At 36.8% G+C, this 26,090-nt stretch overlaps 1 protein-coding gene across 1 annotated transcript in view; it reads left to right on the top strand.

Annotated features, from left to right (window-relative positions):
• MFSD14A (major facilitator superfamily domain containing 14A) overlaps positions 1 to 26,090 on the top strand; it is a 44,883-nt gene that overhangs the window by 1,714 nt on the left and 17,079 nt on the right. Inside the window, exons 2-5 of the mRNA XM_047083842.1 lie at positions 14,165 to 14,260; positions 22,033 to 22,095; positions 22,850 to 22,977; positions 24,981 to 25,095. Of these exons, the coding sequence (XP_046939798.1) occupies positions 14,165 to 14,260; positions 22,033 to 22,095; positions 22,850 to 22,977; positions 24,981 to 25,095 (402 nt within the window). The remainder of the gene's footprint in view (positions 1 to 14,164; positions 14,261 to 22,032; positions 22,096 to 22,849; positions 22,978 to 24,980; positions 25,096 to 26,090) is intronic.

The raw sequence follows: 26,090 nt of genomic DNA, 5'->3' as shown, positions 1-26,090 counted from the left end.
CTCTTAACCAACAGGACTTGATATTTTAAGTTCTATATAAAATCTATAAAATAGAAGCAACAAAGGATTGTATTTTATAAAAGCAAGTGATTTTTAAGATCAGTATTCTTTGCAAAAGAATGAAGCTCTGATCAAGAAACACATCTTTTTTCTTGAGGTAAAGTTCAGTTATGTTACCTCTTTGGAGTTTCATTCCATTCGCTTTACAGCAGATGCTTTTGTTCCAAATCCTAGGAGATTTGGAAGAGATTATTATTTTTTATCTTGTTGTTAAAGTTGTAGTGAATTCATAGCTTGTTTTTGGAGGTAAAATACAATTTTTTTTTACGCTGGCAGTAAGTTTTTAAGAGGGCACATAGAATAAATGAAAGCTTTTCTTGAGAACTATGGGCATGTGGGTATTATTATTTGTCATCTTTATACACTTATGTTGCACTTTCCAATCTAAAAGCACTGGACACCTCTTTAGAATAGAAACTTGGTTAATGCATATTTTAATTTTATGGGGCCTAAAATGAATTTAAAGTGATAAAAACACATTTAAAGTGATTTTTAAAAATGTGCTAGCACATTCCTAGTGTTTTTATTGTAATTTTATTTATTCCTATATTGATTATATGTATATGTATAGATGGAATATTTATATCTCTAGAAATATCAGTAATTTTTTGCAGTATTTGTGTTTTAACCTACTCTAGCTGTAAATGGAAAATAGTATAACTATTATAGTTTTTTAAATTTTAACATGGCATTTGCTTTTCTGCCTCCCTACTTATAATTGGTCAGACTACCCTTATGAACGTTTTTTAAAGAAAGGGAATAAATTGCCATTTGGTATTGGTGTGTGTGTGTGTGTGTGTGTGTGTGTGTGTGTGTGTGTGTGTGTGTGTGTTTAAGTTCAGCTTGTGGATGGATTCATTTAGAGGCAGGTGTCTTAGACTATATGGTCATCCTTGACCATCTCTGAACAGTATTTCAGGTCCATGGCCAATGATACTGATCTGATTCCCTTCCATTTTCTTTCTAGTGTTCAACAATGTTAATAAAATTATTTTGCTTCATCTTGCTAATGACATCTTTGTAAGTCTGACTATGAATGTTAATATTTATAAACAAAACTAATAGTTGTTAATGATTTGTCAAAAACTTAGATTTGTTACCATTTTTGACAGTTGAAGAAGTGAACCCTTCTAAATGAACCAGGTTAATCATAAGTTACTGTTTTTCTTTTCTTGAAATTGTATTTGATTAGGCTCTGAAACCAGAGTCAGGCTAACTAATACTTGCCCGTTTGAGTTGTATACAGTTAAGGGAAATTACATGAAGGTGTGTGATTCTGTGTCAGGAGTTCTTAACTTGGGTCTGTACACCCTGCAGTCGTTTGCAAAATTTTCTTTGACTATCGTTTTTTTTGAGAGAGATTCCAGAAGAGTCCATACCTCCCCAAAGTTTAAGACCGGTTGTCCTATTTGAAAACAACATGCATAACTACAAAATACTTCCACAGGTTAAATTCAGTAAATATGTATTTACTCATTTCCTGTATACCATTTTACTGATGTAAGTAATTGTAGCATTACTGGTGAATTTGCTTTCTGAAGCATCCATATGTAGAAATACAGTTTTTGGTTACAAGTTTTAATGTATGTGGCATTTTGATGTATCCTTTAGTGCAGACCATTTAAGTCAGTTGAATTAAATGACATTTTAGAATACTTTCAGTTTTGTTGTTAAATTCTTACCGTGTATTACCAGATTGTAAACATTCCTGTTGGAGGCTAAGAGCTAAAGAGTTACATTCATGAGTTATTTATTTGTGTCATCAAAAACAGAATTTTTAAATTATTTTTGAAGTTTGCTTATGTTTTTACATGATCTTTACTGTTTTGTTAATACAGTTGTGAGATTGCATCTCTGACAAAGCGAAAAATGTCCAATTTTTTCACAAATAAATTGGTGAAATGACTTTAAAGATTTGATAGAAAGCACAGCATGTGTGAATTAATTTGTTGGAAGTACCTGAAAAAAGTAAAATGGGTATTTGCAAAACGAAATATACCCAGAGAAGCAGAGCACCAGATTTTTTTTTGTAACTCCGATTTTAAGTACATAAGTCGGAGTCACCACCGTTTCAAAAGTCTAAATGTAAGCTCTGATCCGTCGCATCCTTCACCTACAAAGATGGCTGAGGCAGTTGCAGGATAGCTCTTCTTAGTCCCCAGAGAGCCGCTAAGTAAACAGCCTCTAATTGCTAGCATACAAGCCATGAGGAGGGCCATGGTGCCTTCAAACAGCAACTGTTCTTCGAAGTCACTAGCCCATGCCTGGAAACATCAGGATGCATGTACCATCTTTGGCAAGCTTGTAGCGGGCAGTACCATGAATGACTTACCTCCTTTTCTCCATGGTGTGCTGCAGCATTTGCTTTAGCTTAGTATGTTTGGGGATAAATTAGTAAGCAGTTTTTTCAGATTATATATCCAGTTCATCCTAATATAGTTTGCAGACCTACTTCCCAATAATCATAACATCTGCAGAAATTCACTAACAGTTGAACTGTAACTCATTTACAGCTATCAAAGTTTGAAGTTTAAGTAAAAAGAAAAGCTTTTTCCGGGTAGCATTCTGACAAGTATATATATGATTTACGTTTTTCAATTATTTAAAAATTCAAGTTGTCTTTTAGCATTATTTTGAATTAGAAGTGTCAAAGAAACATTTGACAGTTGCAGCCAGGATATATCCAGCTTCCTGAAATGGTTTGGTCTCTTTGAGGGCCAAATGTAGTAGCTTATTCTAAATAATGGGTCTACTTTCTCAATAATGTGTAAAAGCAATTATGAATTCTACCACATGAAATACTACCTTGTTAGTTCAGTTTGTGGTCATTTGAACCATGTAACACATTAGATGTTCATGGGGATAGGCACTTAATGTAATGATGGCTTACCTTGAGTTAGCAGTTACATCTTTTCTCCTCAGAATGGAGAAGGAATACAATAGATTGTCATGTTGCTTAATCTTTTCAGAATTTACCACAAAGTAGGGTGCATGGCTGGCTCAGTTGTGGAGTGTGTGACTCTTGATCTTGGGGTTGTAAGTTCAAGCCCCATGTCGGATGTAGAGATTACTTAAAAATAAATCCTTAAAAAAAAATTTACTGCAAAGTAATACAATCTTAAACTCTAGTTTGTTTTTTTTTAACAGTAAAATTTGGTCTCATCCTAATTTTGTTAAACATGTTTAAGAAGTATATTTAATTTCTATTTCAGAGTAATCTTTTTTAAAAATTAATTTTTCTTTTTTTTAAGTAGGCCTCAGGCCCAGCACAGAGCCCAATGCAGGGCCTGAACTCAGGACCCTGAGCTCAAGACCTGAGATGAGATGAAGGGTCCGACACTTGACCAACTGAGCCACCCAGGCACCCCTAGGAGCAATTTAACCAAAACCTCTTCACTTTTGTGATAACATACAAATATTAAATATGTGTCTTTAAAATTGATCTGTAGCCTATCAGTAAAATCTAAAGTCTCACTGCAAATTAAGCCAAAATGGTTTACTTAATGAGTATGATAGTGTAGCAACATGTTTATGGTGATTCATACTTACAGGAAATTAAGGATTGGTTTTGTTTTTGCTCTACAAAACTAATGGATCTCGCTTTGCTTGATTAAAGTCAGAGGAAATAAGAAAGCACCACTTGACTTTGTGAGAAAGGAAACATGATGCCTGCTTACATTTTCTCTAGTTATGCCATAATGTGTCAGTATCCCATGAAAGCAGCTTTGTAGTTACAGGGTTTTTTTTAATGTTCTTCCATGAAAAGCTACAGTTCTTAGATGCCTGTAACTAAGCACCTTTGTATTTTTTGTGTGTAAGACTTTTTACATGATGTTATTTTAGCTTAGTTATGTATCATTCAGAGGAAATTCAAAGTTTCTTTTTGAAGCTATATTTTACTCTCATTTTAATTGTTTTTAAAGTTTATTTATTTTTGAGACAGAGAGAGAACAGGTGAAGGGCAGAGAGAGAGGAAGAGAGAGGATCCCAAGCAGGCTCTGCATTGTCAGTGCAGAACCTGACGCAGGGCTTGAACTCATGAACCCTGAGATCATGACCTGAGCCCAAACCAAGAGCCAAACGCTTAACTGACTGTGCCATCTAGGTGCCCCTACCCTCATTTTTGATTGATAACTTGTCTGTATTAAATTTTAAGATCAAAATTATTCTCCCTTATACTTTATTTTTTAAATTTTTATTTACTTGTTTTGAGACAGCAAGCATGAGGAGGGGGAGGGGCAGAGGGAGAGGGAGAGAGAGAATCTTAAGCAGGCTCCATGCTTAGCACAGAGCCTGACTTGGGGCTCCATCTCATGACCATGAGATCATGACCTGAGCCGAGATCAAGAGTTGGGTGCTTAACTGACTGAGCCACCCAGGTGCTCCTACTTTATTTTGGTTTTTATAATGTTTTTAAAATTTTTCCCAACTTTGGAGAATTTTTAAACTACAGAAAAGTTGCAAAAATAGCATAATGAGTATTCATCTGCCCATCCTACAGATTCACATCACAGATTAACATTTTGCCACATTTATTTTTCTTCTCTTCTCTCTATATATGCTCACGTTTTTTTTGTTTTGTTTTGTTTTGTTTTGTTTTGAACCATTTGAGGAGTTCGTTGTAGATATCAAGACACTTTACCCCTATAAAACTGAGAATGTATCACCTAAGAAAAAGGATGTTCTCCCACATAACCACAATGTAATTACCACATTTGGGAAATTTTAATGTATTTTAAAAAATTTTTTTTAATGTTTATTTTTGAGAGAGAGCGCATGCATGAACAGAGGGGGGGCAGAGAGAGGGAAACACAGAATCTGAAGTAGGATCCAGGCTCTGAACTGTCAACACAGAGCCCTATGCGCGACTCAAACCCACGAATCACGAGATCATGACCTGAGTTGAAGTTGGACGCTTAACCGACTGAGCTACCCAGGCGCCCCTCACATTCAGGAAATTTTAACGTTACCATAATAGTATTAAGTAATATATTAGCTATAGCCACATTTCTCTAATTGTACCTCCTTAATAGTTGTCTTTTTTTGGGTACAGAATTTAATCATTACATTTAGTTGCCATGTCTCTTCAGTCTAGAATAACTTGTTTTTTTATGATATTGACACTTTTTAATAGTTTAAGCCAGTTGTTTTGAAGAATGAGCCTCAGTTTGGCTTATTCTCATTGTTTATTCACATGATAAATTCTGTTTAATAAGTGGGATTATAATGCCCAGTTATAGGTAGAATTAATTCTGTCTTCTGGCCAAAAATCTCTATAAGTCCCCAGTTCACACCGATAGATATACAACATAAGTTATTAAAGTCAACATCCTGTATAATAATTGCTGCATTCATAAACCCTGTTGACTGGGCAATCATAGACCCAAAATTTGGGAGCTAGATAAGGATTTAGGTGAGAGATTAATAAATCTCTTCCTGCTGAGAGAGGTAAAGTGACTAACTTAATTTCCCTAGCAGCTCAGTGACTGCATGATTAGGGCTATCAATCAGCCATGGTCATGAAATACCTTTTCTAGACCAGGCATTGTGCTACACATTGGATACTAAAATGGAAAAAAACTGGATCCCTACACTTAAAAGAGTAACAGTCTGTGGTAATGTATTCTGTGTAATCACCAAAACCAGCATAGCTGTAGACTTGGGCTCTGGAATTGCCTGGATAGACTCCATTCCATCTCTTATTTGCTGTGTTAGACTATAAAATGGAGGTAACAGTGTCCAATCTGAAAGGTGGTCAGGAAGAGTAAGCAAGATTTTGAATGTAAACCATTATAAGTTTTCAGTAATACTTTCATTACTGTTTTAATCTAGTGTATGTGTGCAATAAATCTGTGTGATAGATGACACAGTAGGATATCAGATATTAGAGTGTAGAGGAGGGTATTAGTAGAGGAAGGTGCAAGTTTAACTAATAATAATTAATAAAAATTTAATAGTCTTTAAATACAGTAATTATACTCAATACCTGTAGAAGGGACTTACAGAGTAATTCACTTAAGTTCTACAGACATTTATTAAGCACCTTTATGCTATGCATGGACCAGATGCTCCAGATCATAGAAGAATAAAGCATAGGGCCTGTCTCAGCAGAAGCCTAGAAAGGTAAGTTTAGGTTAAATAAAATGAAATAAGGACTTTACACAGTGAAATATAAATTTGTGGACGTTACCTAGAAGAATAAATTATTTTAAAAGGCGTGGCCCAAAGCCTAGATGGTGAAACCATACTTGATTACCAGTAGAAATTATGATTTAGAAAATGGGAATTAGATTGGAGGGTGGAGGTGAAGAAAGGAGATTGTCCCTGACTTCTGAGGTTAAAGCTAGAGGCGACTGTCATGAAACCATCCCTCTATAAGAGAGAAATTACTTACCTGAATGGAGGACTTTTGGTGTAGTAATTATCATGGTTGTAGATGGCATATCTTGGCTTTTGGGGTTGGACATGTGTTTATATTCCGATTTATCTCCTTCAGAATTTTTCACTTGGTACCTCAGAATTCTTTTAGCATCCCTAAATGTTATCTGTTGATATAATCTCATTGTGATCTAAACTCTCTACTCTTGATGCTGTAAACTACTTACTGATCAGATATTTGCCCCTACTTGTCTATTAATTTCCCCTGGTCTTTCTGCCCAGGCCATGACCCTGGTATTCTTTCTCTAATTGTCCTAGAATTTTGCTTGTGGATAGATATTCCATTAAAACCACTAGTGCTTGTGTCAAAAGTCCCACCTGGAAATATTTGTATTTTAAATCAGTAAAATATTTTTAAAATTTGTCAATTTTATTAAGATCTTGTATTATTTTTGAATTCATTCAAAACAAAAAAGTTGAATATGGATATAATATAGCTCTCAAAATTACCAGTACTTTAGGACAAGCAAGTACCCCAACCTACCCCCCTCATCCCCTCCTTTAAAAAATATACAACACACACACACTTTTTCCTCCCACTTCTGGGAAATAATGAGAGAATGGCTCAGAAGGGGCAAGTATATGCACCTACCTATATTTTTCTATTCTAGTTTTTATCTAGTTTTTCTCTTAAACATTTCCCTTGTATTTAAAGTATAAGCATGCCTATTAAAAAAGATTTAGAAAATTCAGAACAACATAATCAAGTTTATGTCTCTTAAAAGTGCTATCTAATATAATTAACATTCAGATGAGTTTTTGTTTTGCTTTTCATAGTTGAAATTACTCTCTATACACAATTTTATATCCTGCTTTTACTTATTTTTTTTTGTTTTTATTTTCCCACTTATATTTTTTAAATTTAACATTGCCATAAGCATTTCCACATATCATTAAAGATTATCCATAAACAGTTTTTGGCTGCATATTATTCTGATTTACACACTGTGATTTGATTATAGATGTTACTAAAGGTTGAACATTTAGATTTCCATATTTCCCACTATAAATGATGCTGCCATGAACATCTTTATGATGGTAGAGCTTTTTCTGAATGTTTAATTATTTCCATAGGATAGAATATTATTAGCTGCTTTTAAAATTATTTGTTTTTATCTATTATATTTTTGTGGTGTCTTAATGTTGTTGTGTTTTCTTATGAATGCTTTACCTAGATATTAATCTTTATTTCTTCCGTATCTTTCTCAATTTGTTGCCTTCAAATTCAGCTAATGTTGTACATGTTTTTCTCAAACTGGTTTGCCAAAAATGTGTTAATCTCTTGTTCTTTCCCCTTTCCTCACTGCCTGACTAAGCCAGACACTGAAATCTTACCTTTTCATCTTTGATCTTCCCTTACTGTCCCCTGCTACATCTAGTCAACCACTGAGTCCTTTTGATTCAACCTCCTGAGTGTTTTTTGTTTCCATTCACTTTGCTCCATCCCTACTACCACTGTCTTATTCTAGTTACTATTACCTCTCTTGGGTGTTTCTTTATTTTTTTAAATGTTTATTTGTTTTTGGGAGAGAGCATGAGCAGGGAATGGGCAGAGAGGGAGACAGACGATCTGAAGCAGGCTTTGTGCTACAGCAAAATGCTCAGTGTGGAGCTTGATGGAGGGTTCGATGTGGGGCTTGAACTCATGAACTGTGAGATCATGACCTGAGCCAAAGTCAGATGCTTAACCACTTAACTGACTGAACCACTCAGGCGAGCCCTCACTCCACCCCACCCCCCCGCCATATATTTCTTCAATAGCCTGCTTTCTGGTCTTCCTCCCTCCCTCCCTTTCAAAGTCTTTGCCACAGTGCACTGCAATTTAATGTTCCAAGAAGACAGTCCTATGATGTGATGTTACCTTCTGTCTTGAATTGTTTCATTTACCCTGCTGCCTGAAAGTTAAAGGCCTTCATGTGACTTAAGAGACCTTTCTCCAGTCACCGTTTCAGTTTCACCTCTCCTCACCTCGCAGCCTCATCTTTTACCACTCTCCTCCTTAGACATCAGGTACTGAAATAGGTTTTGCTGTTACCTGTGTTCTGGCCTTTGCATATGCTGTTCCCTTTCCCTTTCCCTCAGATGCTCTTGGCCATCATTCCCCTCCACTGACATCCTGCACCCAAACACATACACATCTGACAATCCCAGTATATTTCCCACTGAACTTTGAAGTCTCAGGTAATATTATTTACCTCCCTGAGAAGCCTTCCCTGACATTTTCCTCAATTGATTGAGTCCTCTTCACTAAAACAGCCACTAAAAAAAATTTTTAATGCTTATTTTTGAGAGTGAGAGAGAACGAGCATGAGCAGGGGAGGGGTAGATAGAGAGGGAGACACAAAATCTGAAGCAGGCTCCATGCTCTGAGCTCTCAGCACAGAGCCTGATGCGGGGTTCAAATCCATAAACCGTGAGATCATGACCTGAGCTGAAGTCAGACGCTTAACCAACTGAGCCACCCAGGTGCCCCTAAAACAGCCACTTTTAACACATCATTTCCCTCCACCTTTTTTGCTGTGTGTGTATGTTTATGCACATTGTTATATAATCATTATCTTTTTTTTAATTTACATCCAAGTTAGTTAGCATTATAGTGCAACAATGATTTCAGGAGTAGATTCCTTAATGCCCCTTACCCATTTATCCTATTCCCCCCACCCACAGTTCCTCCAGTAACCCTCTGTTCTCCATAGTTAAGAGTCTCTTATGTTTTGTCCCCCTCCCTGTTTTTATATTATTTTTGCTTCCCTTCCCCTATGTTCATTTGGTTTTTTTTTTTAAATGTTTATTTATTTTTGAGGGTCAGAGAGACAGAGTGTAAGTAGGGACAGGGCAGAGAGAGAGAGGGAGACACAGAATCTGAAGCAGGCTCCAGGCTCTGGGCTGTCAGCACAGAGCCCGACGGGAGGACTCGAACTCACGAACAGTGAGATCCTGACCTGAGCCGGAATCAGACACTTAACTGACTGAGCCACCCAGGTGGCCCCTCCCTTTAAAAAAAATTTTTTTTTAATGTTTATTTATTTCTGAGAGAGAGAGAGAGAGAGAGAGAGAGACAGAGCATGAGCGGGGGAGGGTCAGAGAGAGGGAGACACAGAATCGGAAGCAAGCTCCAGGCCCCGAGCTGTCAGCACAGAGCCCGACACAGGGCTCAAACCATGAACAGTGAGAACATGACCTGAGCTGAAGTCGGACACCCAACTGACTGAGCCACCCAGGTGCCCCATGTTCATCTGTTTTGTATCTTAAAGCGCTCATATGAGTGAAGTCATATGATATTTGTCTTTCTCTGACTAGTTTTGCTTAGCATAATACCCTCTAGTTCCATCCACGTAGTTGCAAATGGCAAGATTTCATTCTTTTTGATTGCTGAGTAATACTCCGTTGTGTATGTGTGTGTGTGTGTGTGTGTGTGTGTGTGTGTGTATATACATCTTCTTTATCCATTCATCCATTGATGGACACTTGGGCTCTTTCCATACTTTGGCTATTGTTGATAGTGCTGCTATAAACATTGGGGTGCATGTGCCCCTTTGAAACAGCACCCCTGTATCCCTTGGATAAACACCTAGTAGTGCTGGGTTGTACAGTAGTTCTATTTTTAATTTTTTGAGAAACCTCCATACTGTTTTCTAGAGTGGCTGCACCAGTTTGCATTCCCACCAGCAGTGCAAAAGAGATCCTCTTTCTCTGCATCCTCACCAACATCTGTTGTTGCCTGAGTTGTTAATGTTAGCCATTCTGACAGGTCTAAGGTGGTATCTCATTGTGGTTTTGATTTGTATTTCCCTGATGATGAGTGATGTGGAGCATTTTTTCATGTGTCAGTTGGCCATCTGGATGTCTTCTTTGGAGAAGTGTCTATTCATGTCTTTTGCCCATTTCTTCACTGGATTATTTGTTTTTTGGGTGTTGAGTTTGATAAGTTCTTTATAGATTTTGTATACTAAGCCTTTATCTGATATGTTGTTTGCAAATATCTTCTCCCATTCCATCGGTTGCCTTTTAGTTTTGCTGATTGTTTCCTTCACTGTGCAGAAGCTTTTTATTTTGAGGAGGTCCCAATAGTTCATTGTTGCTTTTGTTTCCCTTGCCTCTGGAGACGAAGTTGCTGTGGCCAAGATCAAAGAGGTTTTTGCCGACTTTCTCCTCGAGGATTTTGATGGCTTCCTGTCTTATGATTAGGTCTTTCATCCATTTTGAGTTTATTTTTGTGTATGGTGTAAGAAAGTGGTCCAGATTCATTTTTCTGCATGTCGCTGCCCAGTTTTCCCAGCACCACTTGCTGAAGAGACTGTCTTTATTCCATTGGATATTCTTTCCTGCTTTGTCAAAACTTAGTTGGCCATACATTTGTGGGTCCATTTCTGGGTTCCCTATTCTGTTCCATTGATCTGAGTGTCTGTTTTTGTGCCAGTACCATACTGCCTTGATGATTACAGCTTTGTATTACAGCTTGAAGTCCGATCATCATCTTACTTTTTATCAGTATTTCCCAAATAGTTTTACAAGGAACTCAGATGGCCGTGAGATACTGTCTGTTGTATGAAAGAAGGATTCTGTCAAGTTTGGAATACAGTGTTCACTGTATCTTCTTGGAAATTCATAATGTAAATTAGCATGTTAAGGGTCCTGAGAAGTTCTAGGCTTTTCACTAGGTGCTGAGTATATGTGGTGGTAGACAAAACCAGTTTGGGGCTTAGCAATCCTAAAGACATGTTTTGACCTTGCCTTAACGACTTGCTCTATTTGGTACTGCACATCACCCCTTCCTTACTAAAACTGCTCCTTTATCTTCAGTAACACTGTATTCTCTTAAATCTCCTGATATTTCTCTGATTTGTTCCTTCTTTATTTTCTTCATGGTTCATTTTCCTCTGCTCACTACTTAAATGTTGGTGTTTCTTAGAGTCTGGTCTTAACCCACTGTTCTTTTTCCACTTCTTCTCTCGATAATCTCACCTACTCTGGTGGTTTCAAACATCAGAATTCATGCTAATAAGTTTGGTCAGCCCTCAAAAAACAGTAGAAATTTTCAAGTACAAGGAGCAATGTCTTAGATAGTACCTGAAGTAAATCTGAGCCTTATGGGAGAAAAGAGCTGGGAAGTCTTTCTTCACTCTCCCTCCCAGATTTATCAGGTGCTGCCTATTTCACATTCTAAAGACTATATCCATTCCCTCCCCTTCAGCGTCCTTGCCACTCCTCTGTTGCATGCCCTCATCATCTCTTGTTTCAACTGTTTGAAATAGCCTTATTTTACATGCAGTTTGCTGCTTGGTTACAAACTTGAGGAAATCATCATGAGGTATTGAAAAATGCAGGTCCAATCATGCCATTCCCTTGCTTGAAACCCTTCAATAGTTCACTATGGCTCTAATGAAGAGAAACTCCTTAACAAGGCTTACAGGCTACCTACCTCTTCTGCCTTCCTTCCTTTACTCCATGATGACTTTATTCTCCATCAGCCCTAAACTGTCATGGCCCTTGTCTATTTCATTATGGTTTTCTCTGATGAGATTGTCCACACTATCTCCTTTTCTCGCAATATTCCTTTCTTGCTTCCCAACTTGTATATATCTCTTTTATTGCATTTGCACATAAGCAGATGATTTATAATGAGGTTCCTTCCTCTCTAGACTGTGAATTCTTTGACATACTCCCTGGAGTGTGTCTTAATGGTTTTTGTAATCCCAGCATCTCTGCCACATAGTAGGTGCTCTGTTAATGTTTGTTGCATGAATATTGAACAAATTCATTCCCACCCATGGTCCTTCAACTCTTGTGTCCCCCATTCTCCACCCTACCTCTTGTGTCTCAAGTTCCTAAACTGCAAGTTCTACCAAAGGAGTTTTCAGGGACCTAAATTCTGAAGGTTGGGAGAGTTACTGTTTTTTTTTAAATAATGATGATATATCATGACGATATTAAAAATGATGTGGCATCATTTTTAGTATATAGAGAAATCCAAACACTTCATAGTTTCCACATAAGACTATTGAGTATACTTTAAAAGTTAAGTATAACATTGTAATATGTGGTGGTTAAACTTTTTATTATAGAAACCTGTTAGTGGAGACTGAGTTAACGTTAGAGGTCATTTGCTTTCCATCAATTTAATATTTACCTTAGAATATGAAATTCAACAACTAAAGTAATTCTTAAGACATTGCTTGGAGCAGTATAAACTTAATTTTTGTATTTTCTTTTTTGTGTATATCAGAGAGAATCTTTTCTTTTTAAGTTTGTTTATTTTGAGAGAGAGAAAGAGAGAGCGCGAGCAAGCACGGGGGAGGGGCAGAGAGAGGAGTGAGAGAATCTCAAGCAGGCTCCACACTATCAGCGCAGAGCCCCACACAAGGCTGGATCCAACAAATCATAAGATCATGACCTGAGCCGAAATCAAGAGTCAGATGCCTAACTGGCTGAGCCACCCAGGTGCCTGTCTTGTGTATATCAATCCCAGATCTCTCACGTATTACTCTGGGGACTCTTCTGCTTTTTTTTTTTTTTTTTTAAGAAAATTTTTTTTAATGTTTATTTATGTTTGAGAGAGAGAGAGAGATCATGAGTGGGCGAGGGGCAGAGAGAAGGGAACACAGAATCTGAAGCAGGCTTCAGGCTCTCAGTTGTGTCAGCACAGAGCTCAATGTGGGGCTCGAACCCACAAATCATGAAATCATGACCTTAGCCGAAAGTCAGACGCTTAACTGACTGAGCCACCCAGGCGCCCCAGGACTGTTCTGCTTTTGAGCCATGTTAATATCTGTTACAATTCTTGCCACGTGCTTCATTTATGCTTTGAGATTAGTGCAGGAGTCTCCTGTGTGGGTTTTTTTTTTTTTTTTTTAAGTTTTTTTTATTTTGAGAGTGAGAGAGAGTAAGCAGGGGAGGGGCAGAGAGAGAGAAAGGGAGACAGAATCCCAAGCAGTCTCTGCCTGGTAGCCTTGATGCCGTGCTCCGACTCACAAACTGTGAGGTCAGGGCCTGAGCTGAAACAAAGATGGATGCTTAACCAAATGTTTAACTGGATGCTTAACCAGATGTTTAACCGACTGAACCACCCAAGTGCCCCGTGGAGCCTCCTGTTAATATTCCTCAGTTTTGCCCTTTTAATCCATCCATCTGCTACGCCTTTGCCAAATTGATCTTCCTTAAAACTTTCATCTGGTCGCATGAATCGTATCATCCTTTAGTGGCTCCCCATTGCCTTCAAATATAGACTCCTTTGCATGGAAGTTAGTCCTGTGTGCCTCTCGCTCATCTCTCGAACTCCTGGTATGCAGCCTGTGTTGTAGCTGTACTGAACTATATGAGTCCTGTAATGCCTCCTGCTTTCAAGCCTTGTATAGGCTGCTGCCTTGATCTCTCTTGTTCACCTTCCTACCTCTCAGTCTTGTGTGACTTACACCTTTTCATCATTTTAGTGTTCCTCCTGGAAGTCTGATGTTCCTATCCCTACCTTGGATTCTGCACACTGTGCTTTTGTAATGTATTTGTTCCTTGTCTGTCCCTGTCACTTTGAGGACAGGGATAGCGAGTGTCCAGATGTTTGACATAGTGCCAATACATGTATGTTCTCAATAAACATATATTGACTATTGCCGTAATTGTTAGTGATTCTGGAATGCACTGTTAACTTTTTTAAAATCTGTTTTTATAGCCTCAAGGAATAGGTTCTCCTAGTGTTTATCATGCGGTTATCGTCATCTTTTTGGAGTTTTTTGCTTGGGGATTATTGACAGCACCCACCTTGGTGGTAAGTAATCTTTTAATTTATTTATTGTGAACTTAAATCTTGTTGTTCAATTTTGGGGGAAAACGTGGCCCTTTTCACAGTTCATTCTTGTGCCAATATTGTCAACCCTTCAGGTACTATCTTTTCCTGGTTTAGTTGTCTTTTCCAATCTTTACTTCTCCTTTACTGTTTGGGAAGGCTTGGCTGGGTGCGGTTTTTCTTGTGAACACCACACGTGGGTCAGCAGGGACTCAGCCCACACTCTGGATAGGGTGGATGGGATCCTTAAACTGACAGGCTTAGGAAAGATGGTATCTATGACCTGAATTACTCAGTATTATTATTTTGAGATTCATTAATGTAGCTGCATTTTCCAAATGCAAGTTTCTCTTAGTTTAGGATAAGGCTGTAAAGGTAACCATCTAAGAAGATCATTTCTTTTCACAACCCTAAGCTGATCTTGCCCACATATTCCCAGGTTTGGAACCTTAGAAAAAACATCCTTGCCAGCCCAAACATCCTTGCTACCCCTTGATAGCTAGTTCTCTCCTATTGGTGGGGAATAGAATAAACAAAGGAGTCATTATGGCAGAAGTCAGTAATATCTTGAAAGATGTAATTAGGATAAATATACAACTTACCAGATCTAGAAGAGTAGAATTTTATAGAGATATGCTTCCTTATATTTTTTTGAGATTGTTCATTGTTACACAAAAAGGGTTTTTACAAAAAAGTTTGTTTATAAATAAACTGGATGATCATATAAGTAGATATATGTTCTAAGAAAGAAAATTTATGTTCCATATATTTCCATATTTATTTTATGGCTACATAATCATTACTGGATCTACATAAAATGCACATGTTTAGTAATTATTTTGAACATATAGGGTATATTCATGAATACTGTTAAAACCAGAAGAAAAGAAAATGTCAAATAAATACAGTTTCTTCTATAATAAACCATGCATTGCAAGTGAGATTAGTTCCCTGAATAATGACAGTTCCTTAACATATAATTGTAAGAATGCTGATTCGAATATGTTTTCACTGAGATCTTTTACTTTCTAAGAAAGATTTACTTGTAGTAGGTCATCAGTTTTACATTAATAGATTGTCAAGATTGAAATGTGGACTTTTAAAATGTCTGATCTTTTTGTTTGTTTTTGTTAATAATTTCTGATGGAAGTCCTTCAAAAATTAATGTACACATTTCCTGCCTTCATAATCCATGTAGTCTGATTTGGAACTTGATCAGGTGATGCAAGTTCATTATGACATTTGTAACTTCTTTACATTGTAATAACCTGATGTCATGGGCCACTGAGGTGCTGTGATAACTATGTGGTCTCACACTTTTCTGTTAGCCTTCATAATGTTCTCATGTGCTTTTTTATAATCTACCAGTTTAACATATAAATGTCTGGTAGATCATCAGTCCTATGATTTAAATTACTTGAGCTTTGTGATAGTAAACAGTGTATTTTTATTTATGTTATGATGGGTCCAGGCAGTGTCCTAGGCACTTTAAATACATTATCACTTTTAATCCTCAAAATCACCTTATGGGTGAGGTATTAGCCTGATAATAGAGTTGAGAAAATTAAGGTTTAGAAAATTAAGCAACTTACTTGCTACAACTGTGAAGGTAAACTGCAGAGTTCGTATTTGAAACTAGGCTTGCTTTGTTCCAGTGCTCAGCCTGGGGGAATGCTGGCAGTCGGTGGTTTATACCCAGGTTTTAGGTAAGGTTATTGGCAGTCCAAACAGTAGCTAAGTAGAGAGATTAAAATGTTTTGGGTAAATTGTTCACAAGCCATCAAAAAAGCTTTTTGTGATGTTTCCATATTTGTCAGCAGGATTTAAAGTGTGTATGGCAATTTTTAAAATTTGCTTCTGGTTTATATTCTTTAGATACGCCTGTTTTTTGTCTAACTTTGGTATTTTTCTTTCCTAATTGGACAGAGACTGTCTTCTTTAAGAACAAGGAAAGAATCCAGTTATTTAGACATAAAGGCTTGATTATTAGTTCATTTATCATAGTTATGGGAAAACTAACTTTGTGCTTAGTGTATTTTTAATTCTTTTTGTTAAAAAATGTTTAGTGCTTTTGATTTTTTTTCTTTTTTAAATACAGAATTGAATTCTGATCAGGAAAATAAAAGGTGCCAATTTGTGAGGACTTAATTTTTTTTTTGCTAGCATGATTATATTTTTTGTAATAATATCTATAACATTGCCAGTTGATGTATAGCAAGACTTTTCCCCCTATGGTTGTTATAACAGTTATTCTTAATTCCCATTTTTGTCATTTATATCTGAATTTTTAAATGGTGAAATGAGAATCCTAATCCTTTACCTTTTTCAGTTTTTACTTCATTAATATTTTTAAAGTCAAGTGTCCTCAGGAAAGAAAACTATCAAGTTTAATGAATATTAGGCTTAGAGTTTTATTTTTCTGATTCTTTTCTCATCTATAATATATGCATGTTTTAAATAATTTCAGTTTTTGTGTTCTATATTTTTCTCGTGTGATGGGGAAATGCTTGTGAGGATGGTGTGGGACAGAACTAGGCAAAACAAGGATTGAGTTGTAGACATTAGATTGTATCTGAATGCTGAGATTTGTTATATTCCAGGTGCTTTCAGGTACTTTGGCCTTTAGGCATTGGATAAGAGAGTTTGGCTTCAGTATGAACTTCACTTTCACCATTAAGACGAATTAGCCAACCAGAGATGAACATTTTCAGCAGTTAAAAATGTGCTGTTAGTCAGTGATTTTTTTACTAGAAGTGAATATCAGTGATATTTGGAGAGTTTTTTCAAAATACCTGGGCCTTATAACCTGTCCTGCTGAAATCTGAATTTTCAAGAGTGAGGCTCAGACGTGTATTTTTTAGAAGTGATTCTCCTATATCTAGTATATATCACTAATTAAGAACCAGTATATTAACTCAGTACAGGCCTGAAAAGGTTTTGCTCATTTTGAGGCTTTTTGCTTACAAATTTTTGTTGTTGACTTTGTTGGCAGTCTTCTTTGTTTTGGACTCCTGTACTCCCTTACTCCCAACCCCCGTGTTGGTATGGCGGGCGGCAGGGGTGCGTGTCGAGGTACAAGAAGGCACCTGAGTCATAGCACTTCACCCTCTTTCTAAAAATCAGTTAATCTTTAAACATTTTATGTCTTACGTGCTTTGAAACTGATTATAAATGGTGCCTCTTAGAGGGTCACAGCTCTTAACGTATAAAAGGGAGAATGAGGATGAAGTATAATTGTTTATTTATATGTTAAGTCAGTATCTTTCTTTCCATACATAGTTCTCAAAAATTATAAAGTTTCAACATTTTAAATTTCAAAGATCTTTGAATTGATTCATTTAACAGAGAACCAATGGTAAGGCATATTTAATGATAATAAACAGGATTATGATGTTTTGAATTTTAATAAATTCCTTAGTTTTCAAAATTAATGTGAAGTTAAAGATTTTTTTAATTTCATGTGGTTTCAGTTGTCTTTAAGTTTTAAACTCAAAGAACTTCTAGAACCTTGTATTCTCCTAGAACACAGTGAAAGAACAAAAGCTGTGTGGAGGGCCTGCCCAGGAGAGGATGGTAAAGTCTCCACCAAGGGGATTTACATTAACCAGAAAGAAGAATTTTACACTGCCAAATATTTTTTAAGGGGTAGTGGATATTCAGTCAGTGATGATTAATAACAGTAAGTTTAGGATCTATAATGCCTAAAAGTGGGTTACTTTTTTGACCTATGGTTCTGAAAATACTAGGCCAGTGTTCGATAGTCTAGGCTGCTTAGATGCACAGTCTGTGTTATGGATTAAGACCATACACTCAGATACATAGCATCTCTTCTATGTAAATGGCCTAGTAGCCTTTGCTATAGAGATAGTCCTAAGGCATTAATATTTTAAGGACTATTTACTCTCAAAACATTTTTAATTCCATAAATTACAAGATTTGTAAAATTTCTTGGGAAAGTTACACCTTTTCCTGTTCAGCTATAAGTCTGGTGCTAAAAGAGCCTCAGATCAAAATCTTTACATGTTAAAATTTTGTTTAAAAATCAAACGGGGTCACCCAGGTGGCTTAGTCAGTTGAGCATCCGACTTCGGCTCAGGTAATGATCTTGGGGTTCATGAGTTCAAGCCTCACGTCGGGCTCACGGCCGTCAGCCTGTTGGCACAGAGCCCGCTTCACATCCTCTGTTCACCTCTCTGCCCCTCCTCCCACTTGCACTCTCCCAAAAATAAATATTAAAAAAAAAATCAAACAGGGATTGGGGTGCCTGGATGGCTCGGTTGGTTCAGTGTCCGACTCTTGATTTCAGATCGGGTCATGATCTCACCATTTGTGAGTTTGAACCCTGAGTCAGGGTCTGCACTGACAGTGTGAACCCTGCTTGGGATTCTCTCCCTACCTCTCTCTCTGCCCCTCCCTCTCTCTTTCTCTCTCAAATTAAAAAAATTAAACAAGGATGTTTGTTTATCTTAATTTAACTATACTTTTTTGGGGGGTTGTGAAGGTTTTTATTTTGTAACATTAACTAAATTGCATAATTGTTCTGTGTTATTAAATCACTTTGAAAGCAGTATTATCAGATAATTATGAACATTTAGTGAACAGTTACTACATGAAGGTACTCTGTGAGTCACTAATCAAGATAAAGATATACTAAATGCAAGGTATAATGGATATAGTACCTGCCCTTAAGTCTGAAATACAGTTGAAAGGAAATATATATTTTAAAAAACTGAAAAATATTAGAGCTAAGTAACTTAGTATGCGATAAAAGAAATTTCACAAACCCTATGTGACTGTCATGAGTGATGTAATCACTTATTTTGGGCCCTAAAGGAGAAATTGATTGCTTTGTACAGGAAAGTTTGGTAGCAGAGGAGCAATTTGGAAGGTTTGGGGGTTGATTTACATAGAGAAGATAAGGGGAGCAAACATTCAAAAGAAGAGGATGTCATTTATAAAAGTGTGAATATTGGAAAGCCCGGGAATATTGAAAACAGTGAAGAGACTAGATTGATTGGAATAGAAGGTAGCTTGGCAAAGTGAATCATTAGCAGTAAGGTCTAGCATATTATAAAGCATCTTGTACATATTCATTATGCCCTTTATTCTTTGTGACACACATTTTTTTGTCCCTAGAAAGATTTGGCCCTTAGTACTTACTTTTTAAAAATTTTTATTTATTTTGAGAGAGAGAGCACACACATTTGCTTGTGCCATGAGCACGCATGTGGGGGCAGGGCAGAGAGAGGGAGGGAGGGAGGGAGAGAATCCCAAGCAGGCTATGCACTTTCAGCACAGAGTCCGATGTAGGGTTTGAATCCACAAACTGTGAGATCGTGACCTGAGTTGGTATCAAGCGTCAGACGCTACACCAACCGAGCTATTCAGGCGCCCCAGCTCTTACTAATTATTGGAAGAAAACTAGATTTGATCTGTTGCAAAAGGTTTCAGTATACCCTTTAAGCAGTTTCAGTCTTAAGCAAGAACTGGCAAACTATGGCCAGAGCAAATCTTATAAATCTTGTTAGTAGCCTGTTTTTCTTTTTTCTTTTTTCTTTTTTTTTAAGCCCACTTATTTATTTTGAGAGAGAGAGAGAGAGCAAGCACACAAGCAGGGGAGGGGCAGAGAGAGAGAGGGAGAGAGACAGCATCCCAAGCAGGCTTCATCCTGTCAGCACAGAGCTCGATTCAGGGCTCAAACTCATGAACGGTGAGATTCCATGACCTGAGCCGAAACCAAGAGTTGGATGCTTAACCAACTGAGCCACCCAGGCGCCCCAGTAGCGTGTTTTTCTCAAATAATGTTTTATTTGAGACACAGCCACATCCATTCATTTACATATAGTCTGTGGTTGTTTTTGCTGAGTTGAATACTGGTGACAGACTGTATAGCCTACACAGATATTTGCTGTCTGGTTCTTTACAGAAAGTTTACAAACCTGCTCTTTAGATCCATGGGTCATTATTATAAGTAAAAACAGGGTTTCTCAGCCTCAGCACTTTGACATTTTGGGCTGATTATTTGTTGTGGGGGGCTGACCTGTGCGTTGTAGGGTGTTTAGCAGCACCACTGATCTCTACCTCTTAAATATAGCTCCCCCACAACCAAGTTTTGACGATCAAAAATGTATTCAGACATTGGCATCTGATCCCTGGAGCTCAAAATTGCCTTCAGTTGAGAAAATACATAATATATGTAATATAAAATAGAGAGAGACGCCTTGGTAGCTCAGTCAGTTGAGCGTCTGACTCTTGATTTTGGCTCAGGTCATGATCCCAGGGTCATGGAACCAAGCCCCATGCTGGGCTCCACGCTGAGCACGGAGCCTGCTTAAGAATCTTTTTCCCTCTGCCCCTCTCCCCACTCACTCTCTCTCTCTCTCTCTCTAAAAATTAAAGAAATAAATGAGATAGAAATAATCCTCAAAAAATACAGACAAAATATACGGATATCATAAACACGTGATTTTTCCCATGTTAATGATTTTCTTTGACTAAACATTTCTAATTTTGTTTGTTTTTACATATAAGTTAATTTTTGTTAGATTTCCAGTTTTTGGCAGAAGAGTAACTGAAGAAAAGCGAACGTTGTAATTCTTCTAAAGGTTTTTCTTAAAAGATGTCAGAAAGTGCACTTGGCATAGTTTTTCTTCCTGTAGAGATTTCCCAACTTTCTTTTTCCCATGTTGCCATTCTCTCTTGTTTTTATTGAGAAATAGGATGGTATAATGGAGGAAGCACTGGCTTTTTTCTTTTTTTTTTTTTTTAATGTTTATTTAGTTTTGAGACAGAGACAGAGTGCAAGCAGGGAGGGACAGAGAGAGAGGGAGACACAGAATCTGAAGCAGGCTTCAGGCTCCGAACTGTCAGCACAGAACCTGACGCGGGGCTCAAACCCATGAACCGTGAGATCATGATGTGAGCTAAGTCAGCCACTTAACTGACTAAGCTACCCAGGTGCCCCAAGGAAGCACTGGCTTTTAATTTAGGCAAGAACTCAGTCGCCTCATCTGTAAAGTGGTATTTTATCTAATCCATAATGTTGTTAGAATGAAAAGTATATAGAAAGACTCTGACACATAGGCTGTAAAAATGATAGCTACTCTTTCTCATTTTTTTAGTAACTTTTACCTTCAGTTGCTTTTTCACCCAGTGGCTTCCCAGTGGCTCACTTGCTGCCCATTGAACAAATCGATGCCATGTGGTTTTGAGGCCAGGTCTTAGAAAGAATAGAATAACTTGTTATACATTTTCATAGGTTGGATTTCTTTTTCTTACTTTATGGTATCTTTCTAGATTCATTTTTTGGCAATTAAAATTGCCCTGTTCCCTATCTTAAATAATATACCTGTCTGTAAAGGAGTTGTCAGTCAGTTATATGTGGCAAACAGTGAAGACACCACATCGTGATTAAAAGCATGGACTTTCAAGCCTGACTTCCTGTGTTCAATTTCAGTTTTGCCACATACTAACTATGTAATAATGTATAAAACATTTAACATCCGTCTGTATCAGTTTTCTTGCAGGGTCATTATGAGGAATAAAAGGAATTAATACATGTACAGTGCCCAATTTAGTGCCTTGTGACATAGTAAATGCCAAATAAATGTTTGGTACTATTAGTATTTACTCATATGCATAGTGTCATACAAATCCAAAAATTTATGAGATAAAATTATATGAAGGGATGTTTTAAAATGTAAATGTGTAAGTTTTGCTGAGACTGAAATGTGGTATTTTGGTTTTTTCTTTAGGTATTACATGAAACCTTTCCTAAACATACATTTCTGATGAATGGCTTAATTCAAGGAGTAAAGGTAGGGTCAGTGATATAATGCACACATACACACATACACTTTCGTATGCATAATTCTGCCCATATATTATTGTTACTTAATGGACCAATTCACTGTTAATTTTTACAATTTTGAGTGTATCTTGAGGGATTACTTAACACTTTTAAAATGAAAAGGCTTTTATTTATTTACTTACTTATTCATTGTTTACATGAACTGGGTTTTAAATATGATTTGACTCAAATATAGCCAACTCTGTATAATGATAAATCACATCATTACAGACTTCTGTATTTTATGTGTTGGCATTTTTATCCTAGAATGCTTTTATAAACCAGCAACAAGAATATAGATTGAAGAGAAAAGAATTATTTGAAAAATGCATAAATAAGTATAAAACTGTATGGTAATGTCTTGAGTATTCTATAGTCTTTATTCTTGATTCCATTTCATCAACAAGGTTTATAAACAGATAATTAGCCTGTGGATATAAAAACAGTTAACATACCTTCCTAGAATTGCCAGTGTCAAATTATTGTGACTGAGAATTCATTAGAGCATTTCATATTAATATGCAACCACAGCCCTTCAGGTGATTCTAGATAATCTTCGGGAAGTTTTAAATTATATATAGAGGAAAAATAAGCTATCTAGTTTAGTGATACTTATATTTATGTTAGAGATAAACTTTAAAAAATCTCTTCTAGGTTAGTAGAATGATTTCTTTTTGGTCATTGATATACATAGTATACATATTTTCATTTACTTTCTTTAGGGTTTGTTGTCATTCCTCAGTGCCCCACTTATTGGTGCTCTTTCTGATGTTTGGGGCCGGAAATCCTTCTTGCTGCTAACAGTATTTTTCACGTGTGCCCCAATTCCTTTAATGAAGATCAGCCCATGGTATGTACATAATCAGATTATAGCAGTTAAACATCATTCTGTTCATTGTTTTCTAAATATTCCTTTATTTCTTTCACTTTTTCGCCATCTTACCTATGTAGGTTTTAATTTTATTCTTCCAACATGTTTATTCTTCAACACAATAGAGGGCCCTTAAAAATATAGTGGCTAAGCAATAGCTCATAAAGGTTATAGAACTGGATGCTACTGTAGGAAGTGTGTAGACTATTGGCTAACCTTTTTTTGGATTTCACAGCTCAAAATAATAGTTGCTTTAATATCAAGGAAACTTATTTCTTTCTCCATATAAAAGAAGTTAGGAGTTGAATGCGCTGCCATTCTCATTCCAAGGTGGCTGCCTGAGCGTCAGCTTGTGTCACACTTCAGGCAGCAAATGAGGGAGTGGCTAGAAGAGCACAACGCCTTCCTATATGGAAACTACAGAATTCCCACCCAACCTCTGCTTACATCCCTTTGGTCACATTTCAAGCATATGCTCCTTGTTACAAGATGCTGGGCTCATGACCACGTTAATTAAAATCAGGATATTTTCAATGAGGAGGAAGGGAGGGAAGCTCACAATGAGAATGATTTTCCTGAGATAATAGAGCTCAGTGTAGTTGTAGAGTTATTAATTCTCTTATGTTCTACTCCACTGCATATTAATGTTAGTTATCCTACATCATAGATAGAATCCTACATTTCTTCCTATTGTAGGTTAGTTTGCTAAAATTCTAAAGGCCAAACTCCGGATGAATGCTAGTCACACAAATGAAATCTTACTAAAGGAGTCCAGAGGATGGACACAAAATTTGCTGTGGAAATAAGTGTGTTAGAAAAAATTTAGTAAGCAGTAAAGCCCTAGTAGAATATTCTGAAAGTTCATTATGATTACACATGATTTTTAAAACATTCAGCATGACAATAGAAATTTCTTACTCCTGGCCAGTTATTTTGAAATCATAAATACCAAAATGCAATTTGCTTTTTATTTATTTAAGTTTTATTTATTTTAGAGAGAGAGAAAGAATGCCTGTGCACATGCTCAAGGAGGAGTAGGGGAGAGGGGTGGGGAGGTGAGAGAATCCCAAGCAGCCTCTGTGCTGTCAGTGTGGAGCCTGACCTGGGGCTCAAACTCATGAACCATGAGATCATGACCTGAGCTGAAATCAAGAGTTGAACGCTTAACCAACTGAGTCACCCAAATGCTCCTGTAGTATGCTCTTTTTAAAATAGTTTTTGGGGCACCTGGGTGGCTCAGTCAGTTAAGCATCCAACTTCAGCTCAGGTCATGATCTCATGGAACGTAGGTTCGAGCCCTGCGTCAGGCTCTGTGCTGAAAGCTCAGAGCCTGGAGCCTGCTTCGGATTCTGTGTCTCACTCTGACTCTGCCCCTTCCCCACTCATGTTCTGTCCCTCTCTCTGTCTCAAAAATAAATAAAACATTAAAAAAAAATTTTTTTAATAGTTTTTGTTCACTCTTTATAGTAATTATTCTCAGTTTCATTTGTGAACTGACACACAGGTTTCTTCTATGTAAAGACTGATTTTTTGTTTTGCCAACATTTGAAAAGCTAAAGATAGCTTATAGAATAACATCTAGTTTCTATATATATGGCATAAAATAAATAGAGAGTAACATTCCTCCATTTTATTTACTGAATTTTGTTTTTTGTGTAGTGCTGTGGTGGGAAGTACTAGTGGATGAATTATAATAGACTTTAGTTTGTTGCTGTTTTTAGTAGAAATAACAACAAAGCCATTTAACAGTACACTACTTGGGTGAAATATTGACCTAAATATATTTTAAGTATTCCCGCTTAGTAGCTGAATTCTTTTTGAAGGGCCACTTCTAATGCTGTTTTCATTATATCTATGGCTTATGATTTATAGATGACTTAAGCCATTGCCTGAAATAAGCTGTTACTCTAACTCACTTACAGAAATAAAGGAAGGTTAAGGTAATGTTAATCTGTTTTTTGTCAATTGTCTTTACATCCTAGGTGGTACTTCGCTGTTATCTCTGTTTCTGGGGTTTTTGCAGTAACTTTCTCCGTGGTATTTGCATATGTAGCAGATATAACCCAAGAACATGAAAGAAGTATGGCATATGGACTGGTATGTTTGTTTATTCTTTGTAGCTGCAGGAAAACACTTTGTTTTTTTAATTATTTCTTCTTTGTTTTTTTTGAGATTTTATTTTTTATTTCTTAAAATTCACATCTAAATTAGCATATAGTGCAACAATGATTTCAGGAGTAGATTCCTTAGTGCCCCTTACCCATTTAGCCCATCCCCCCTCCCACACCCCCTCCAGTAACCCTCAGTTTGTTCTCCATATTTATGAGTCTCTTCTGTTTTGTTCCCCTCCCTGTTTTTATATTATTTTTGTTTCCCTTCCCTTATGTTCATCTGTTTTTTTCTCTTAAAGTCCTCATATGAGTGAAGTCATATGATTTTTATCTTTCTCTGACTAATTTTGCTTAGTATAATACCCTCCAGTTCCATCCACATAGTTGTGAATGGCAAGGTTTCATTCTTTTCGATTGCCGAGTAATACTCCATTAATTATTTCATATTACAAAGAGTGCAAGCCTTTGCATTACAAAATTTATTTTTTTGCATAAAATACATTTCATAATAAAACCATCCATTACATTAATGGATGGCTTATATTAAAAGTTATTTTCAGGGGTGCTTGGGTGGCTCAGTCAGTTAAACATCCAACTCTTGGATGGCTCACGTCATGAGCTCGTGGTTCATGAGTTCGAACCCTACATTGGGTTCTGTGCTGACAGCAGGGGCCTGCTTGGGATTCTCTCGCTCACTCTCTTGCAAAAATAAATAAATATTAAAAAAAATTTTTTTTAAAGTTTTTTTCAATACATAGCCTTGTAAGTTTTGATACTTTCAGTATTAGTCATATATGCCAGACTTAAAATTATAGAATATTTTTACCTTATAGAAGCTCTTTTTGAAAGAATACTGAAAATAAATTATTTATTATCATGAGTTTAAAACATTACTAATATATAATGGCTACTCTAAAATGTAATAGGCTAGGGGCGCCTGGGTGGCGCAGTCGGTTAAGCGTCCGACTTCAGCCAGGTCAC

Source organism: Lynx rufus, unplaced genomic scaffold (assembly GCF_022079265.1).
Source record: "Lynx rufus isolate CCGP_SWC_20201006 ecotype Redwood Valley unplaced genomic scaffold, mLynRuf1.p SCAF_2, whole genome shotgun sequence".
NCBI lineage: Eukaryota > Metazoa > Chordata > Mammalia > Carnivora > Felidae > Lynx > Lynx rufus.
The sequence above is the reverse complement of the archived record's forward strand: the minus strand, read 5'-3'. Positions and strand labels throughout refer to the sequence as shown.